The following is a 6038-nucleotide window of genomic DNA, read 5'->3' on the forward strand; positions in this document are numbered from 1 at the left end:
AATAGGTAGTTGATAGGGCTAAATTATAGGTGGGGCTATGTACAGGTGCAGTAATCTGTGAGCTGCTCTGACAGTTGGTGCTTAAAGCTAGTGAGGGAGATAAGTGTTTATATAAATCACCTCCATGTTTTACAGTGGGAACCACATATACGGAGATCATCCGTTCACCTACTTTACATCTCACAAAGACGCGGCGGTTGGAACAGACTATCATTTGTTTTTCAACAGGACAATCACTCAACACGCCTTCAGGCTGTGTAAGGGCTTAGATCAAGGAAAGTGATTGAGTGCTGCATCAGATAGCCTGGCCTCCACAATCAGCCAACCTCAACCAAATTGAGATGGTTTGGGATGAGTAGGACCGCAGAGTGAAGGAAAAGCAGCCAACTAGTACCCAGCATATGTGGGATCTCCTTCAAGACTGTTGGAAAAGCATTCCAGGTGAAGCTGGTTGAGAGAATACAGTGTGCAAAGCTGTCATCAAGGCAGTGTGGCTACTTTAAAGAACCGGAAATATAAAAACACTTTTGGTTACTACATGATTCCATACGTGTTATTTCATAGTTTTGATGTCTTCACTACTATTCTACACTGTAGAAAAAAGTAAAAATAAAGAAAACCCCTTGAATGAGTAGGTGTGTCCAAACTTTTGACTGGTACTGTATTTATGTATATATTAATTTTCCTAGAAAGACTTGGAACAAATAGAAAACACACTGAAGAACCAGACAAAACGGTTGTTTGGAATTAACCTTTTATTGAGTGAAAAACTCAAAGCACATTTACAGACGACGCCCACGACGACCTCCCTTTCTTCGGGTGCTGTCTGATGGAATAGGGGTGACATCCTCTGCAAGGAGAGCGAGCATTGGTGGTCTTCACATTGCATTAACAGAATTGTACATTGAATCCCAGATTCATTGACATCCCCATTTACATTTGTAATTAATATTGTCTTTAGTGCATTGGAACAGAGCGACTCGCTAACGATATGTCACGCTGGATAAGTGCGTCTGCTAAATGACTGAAGTGTAAAAATGCCATGGTTGTGACAACAGCATACAAGAGTATAGCGTAAACTGTAATGTAAATTACACAGCCTCCTTGTTCAGGAAACTCCCAAGGAAACAGGCCAAGAGAAGAGTTGAATTGTTTCACATGTAGTATTCAAAGACCAGCAAAAAAATAAATTTCCAAATGAAAAATGTATATCCTCTAGAAAACATCATACAACCAATAGATTTCACCATTGATGCATTAAATATGCAGACGCATGGTAGTGTTTCCCAACCCTCTCCTTGATTAGTTGACTCAGCCACATCAGTGCAGGGGCTATAACTAACATGTGGATGGGACCATCCATTGGTCCAAGGCGAGGGGTGAGAAACATTAGCATATCAAAAACATTATTCATCCAACAGGACGACTGAGCTAAAGCTTACCGATGCGTCCGATTTTCATGCCAGAACGAGCCAGGGCACGGAGAGCAGACTGTGCTCCTGGTCCAGGGGTCTTGGTTCTGAAAGGCAAATGTTCACAGTTCCACAAAAGACAAATCTAATGTGTAGTCTACTAGAGAGATCCAGTTCCACAACTCAGAAGACTAAGCAAAATATAGACTGCACTCCTAAATTGATTGGTCTATTTACAGTAGAGTAGTAGCCAAAAGGAAACTATGTGGCCTACCAAAACTATTTAACTACATCAAGCACTGTGCAACCCCATGGATGTACAAAGACAAGGTCTGACGGAGCAACAAAAGGTTTCGCTTCAGCGAACAGAGGGAGGGATTCATTACCTGTTACCGCCAGTGGCCCTCAGCTTAATATGCAGGGCAGTGATTCCCAGCTCCTTGCACCTCTGTGCCACATCCTGGGCGGCCAACATGGCAGCGTAGGGGGAGGATTCGTCTCTGTCGGCCTTTACCTTCATACCACCAGTCACACGGCAGATGGTTTCCCTGGAGGGTGCCGGGACACGTTTAGGGCAAAGCATTTGAAATCAACACTGAACACTGCACAGACAATAATGTGATGACATCGATTGATACTCTTATCAGGTCACTTGAATATTTTCCAAAGCCGAGCATTCATGGTCCCAATGCCTCCAGTACTTACTTGCCGGAGAGGTCAGTGACATGAACGAAGGTGTCATTGAAGGATGCAAAGATGTGGCAGACTCCAAAGACATTCTCGCCTTCGGCAACCTGAGGTCCCAGGGCGATGACCTGTTCTTCCTTCTTTTCCTTACCCTTGCGAGGTGCCATAGCTGCAAAAGAATGCACGTTGGTCTGCATTTAGTTTAAGCGTCAGTTACCAATCCCGGCATTAGCAGGTGACCGGGGTGAGGCAGGAAGTAACGTTTCCATATCTATATCTATCAAACTGGCTAGATCCTAACTCCTGGTAGGGGATGGATACATTGAGACAACTTCACCACAAGATGCATTTGAATTGCTGTATTTAAACGATGTCACTCACTAGTTATGTGCACAATGAGAATACTTAACAAAATGTCAACCATTATTGCAACTGACCAATAATTACTAGCTAACAAGCAATACAAGCAGTGGTGGGAAAAGTACTCAATTGTCATACTTGAGTAAAAGTAAAGAACTTAATAGAAAACAACTCAACCCTGTAAAATACTACATTAAAAGTATTTGGTATAAAAAAAAAAGTACCAAAAGTAAAAACCATTTAATATTCCTTATAGTAAGCAAACCAGACCGCACAATGTTGTTGTTTTTATTGATTGATAGCCAGGGGCACACTCAAATGAAGCATTTGTGTTTTTAGTGAGTCCGCCAGATCAGAGGCAGTAGGGTAAGTAAGGATGACCAGGGATGTTCTCTTGATAAGTGTGTGAATTGGACCATTCTCCTGTCAACATGTAACGAGTACTTTTGGGTGTCAGGGAAAATGTATGGAGTAAAACGTACATTATTTTCTTTAGGAATGTAGTGAAGTTAAAGTAGGAAAAATATTAACCAAGTACAGATACACCCCAAAAACGACTTACGTAGTACTTTAAAGTATGTTTTACTTAGGAACTTTACACCAGTGTATACAAGTGTCACATGGCAACACACGCCAGTGGAGTGGCCTTAACGTCAACTAACTTTTTGTTAACTACCAGACACCAGAATGTATTAAACGACTGTGTGCTTGTCACAACAATGTAAAGACTAAAAACTACAGTAACCCATAGTTTACCTGGTTAGCACGGTCCAATCAACGCGACAGCAAGCTAGCTACAATGTCTAACCGTTAGCGCACCATGAGCAAGCTACACTCCACATGACACTCCGGTACAATTAAAGACATAGATAACACTTCCCAGTAGCAAACATGCACACGAGTGAAGACATTCGGCACAATATGGTTAATATAACTAGTTACACATGAACACCACTCAATGTGCTTCAGCAAACTACATTTTCAGGCCTCGCGATGATGAAAATCGCTTCTTCCAGCCTACACTAAAGTAGTCTAATCCATAAACTTCTAGTCCTATTTTCGAACAAATTGCACATTTTCATTAGCTATAAGCGCTTACTTTATCGAATACAAGGACAAGGGGTAATATACACTTTAAGGGATTGAGGATTCATGTGGATAACAAATCTGCGATAATTTACCTGTGTGTGTCTCTAGTAAAGCCGAAACAGAAAAGGAAAGAACTTTCTCAACCGGGTTGAAAGTTCAAGCTTTTTTCCCCCCCGGAAGTGGATCTTGCTTTTTACTGCCTCCTAGCTGTTTGTATGTGCACAGCACGCAATCAGTTTGGAAAGGATCGGCCTTTATTTTTTACAGGTACACAGCATAATTTTCAACTTGTGAAATTCTGCTATTTCAACCGAAAAATATATAATCAATATATATAAAGGTAAAATAAAATATATAAAGCTATTTCGTCCTGTCATAGTCCATGCCAAATTATACAATTTGTTTCACTACATTAAATAATCCAATGCCACATGTCAAACCCTCTAAAATCCTCTAACTATTTACAGTCCTTAGACCTAGATATTTTAGAGAAAATAATAAACATACCTAATTCATGATTTCCTTACCTTACTTATTCCTGCAATGTATTTTGAAGATTCTGGATCCAATGCATGTTTTTCAAAGGGTTGACTATTTTTGTGGGTAATAATGATGACCATTGCCTTTTTAGTCTTTAGAGACATTCCATTTTCATTGAGTAACTTATTCAAAAGGTTTGAGTCACATTATATCTTTAGAAATTATTTATAGCTGCAACCACATCTGTTACAAGCACATCTGTTACAAGCACATCTGTTACAAGCACATCTGTTACAAGCGCATCTGTTACAAGCACATCTGTTACAAGCACATCTGCCACAGACAAGCACACCTGATTCAACTAGTCAAGTCATGGAATGTTTCCTCACAAGTATAATCTATTGGCTGATCCCTCCTGGTTGTCCTTCCATAACCCATAGCAAGTCCCACTCAGTTGGCAACTTCAAAATGGCGCAAGTCCTCAATGGCGCTGCCCATGCTTAAACAAGTTTTTGGGCAGTAGAGTCCTCAATCTATCTCTATGGCTGAGTCGAATCACCCAAGAGGCTCCCATCTAAGATTCACATCAAAGTTTATTTGTTGCGTACAAAGATTTGCAGATGTTATCGCAGGTGCAGCGAAATGCTTATGTTTCTAGCTCCAGCAGTGCAGTAATACCTATCAAAAAATTCAAATAAATAAATACACACATAACACAGAAAAAGAAAGAAATTAATTAATATCAGAACGAGCATTGTCAGAGACCAGAATATAAATATATATATACATATAATGGTGTGTAAAGACAGTAAGGCCAGTATATGAATAGAAAAGGTGTGTATAGCAGTAGTCATATAAGATGAGTCATGACTAGAATACAGTAAATACATATAAAGTGGGTAAAACAGAATGTAACATTATTAAAGTGACCAGTTTCAATGACTGTGTACCCAAACTGGTGTCAGAGCATTTCATATTATTCTGTTCGTAAATCCAAGACATTCCATTCAGTATGGTATATTAAGTTTCGTATGCTATGTATTCATTTGTGGATAACAATCAACCATTTCGTATATGTTCCAAATTATAATTCATATTAAACAGTGTGTTCCAAATTTGATAATACTTACAGTATGTTAGGAATTTGTTAAATGTATGATCTAGCTAGGTAGCTAATGTTAGTTAGCTGGCTAACGTTAGCTAGGCGAGGGGTTAGGGTTAAGTTTATTTTTTCAGCCTCCTGAAGTTGAAGAGGCGCTGTTGCACCTTCTTTATATCACGCTGTGTGTGTAAAGGAACCATTTCAGGTTGTCAGTGAAGTGCACGCTAAGGAACTTTAAGCTTTTGAGCCTCTCCACTGCAGCCCCATCAATGAGGATGGGTGTGTGTTCTCTCAGCTGTCTCCTGTTGTCCACGATCAACTACTTCATTTTCCACTCCAGCCATTACCACGAGCCCATCCTCCCCAATTAGGTGCCACCAACCTCCTGTGCAGAGCACGCGCCCGTGGGGCCCCCGTGTTGATCAGCGTGGTGGTGTTGTTGCCTACCACCTTCACCTACCCGTCAAAGCACTTCATGATGACAGAAGTGGGTGCTACAGGTGATAATCATTTAGTTCAGTTACCTTTGCTTTCTTCGGTAAAGGAACAATGGTGACCTGAAGGAAGTGGGGATAACAGACTGGGATATGGAGAGATTTAATATGTCCATAAACACTCCAGCCAGCTGGTCTGCACATGCACTGAGGACGCAGCTTGAGATGTCGTTTGGGCCGGCAGCCTTGCGAGGTTTAACATGCTTAAATTACTTACTCATGTCGGCCACAGAGAACGATAGCACACAGTCCTCAAAAGCGTTGGGACTCTATGACAGAAAGTGTCACCTTCTATGAAATACCCAGCCAATTGGCGGTGAAACCCTGGAGTAAATTACCAATGTGTGCGGTTAATGTTTCGGCTCATTCTGAATGCCAGGATGATTGAAAGTCCAAAGTTGGCCATGGTGCACT

The 6038-nt window shown here is 40.9% G+C and overlaps 1 protein-coding gene across 1 annotated transcript; it reads right to left on the bottom strand.

Annotated features, from left to right (window-relative positions):
• Positions 1–737: 737 nt before the first annotated feature.
• Positions 738–3716, bottom strand: LOC139388046 (ribosomal protein S14). Its single transcript, XM_071134544.1, has 5 exons — positions 3641–3716; positions 2118–2268; positions 1799–1960; positions 1443–1519; positions 738–850 (listed from the first exon to the last, which is right to left on the bottom strand). Exons 2-5 carry the CDS (start codon positions 2264–2266, stop codon positions 783–785), a joined length of 456 nt encoding a protein of 151 aa, XP_070990645.1. The 5' UTR covers positions 2267–2268; positions 3641–3716; the 3' UTR covers positions 738–782.
• Between the last annotated feature and the right edge of the window lie 2322 nt (positions 3717–6038).

Source organism: Oncorhynchus clarkii, chromosome 29, assembly GCF_045791955.1.
Source record: "Oncorhynchus clarkii lewisi isolate Uvic-CL-2024 chromosome 29, UVic_Ocla_1.0, whole genome shotgun sequence".
Taxonomy (NCBI): domain Eukaryota; kingdom Metazoa; phylum Chordata; class Actinopteri; order Salmoniformes; family Salmonidae; genus Oncorhynchus; species Oncorhynchus clarkii.

Excerpts from the sequence above, each read along its gene's own strand:
- LOC139388046 (XM_071134544.1), bottom strand. The coding sequence starts at position 2,266 with ATGGCACCTCGCAAGGGTAAGGAAAAGAAGGAAGAACAGGTCATCGCC. Across the intron at positions 1,961-2,117 it reads GTCACTGACCTCTCCGGCAA|GGAAACCATCTGCCGTGTGA; the intron begins GTAAGTACTGGA and ends GGCACCCTCCAG. Across the intron at positions 1,520-1,798 it reads AGGGCCACTGGCGGTAACAG|AACCAAGACCCCTGGACCAG; the intron begins GTAATGAATCCC and ends TTTGCCTTTCAG.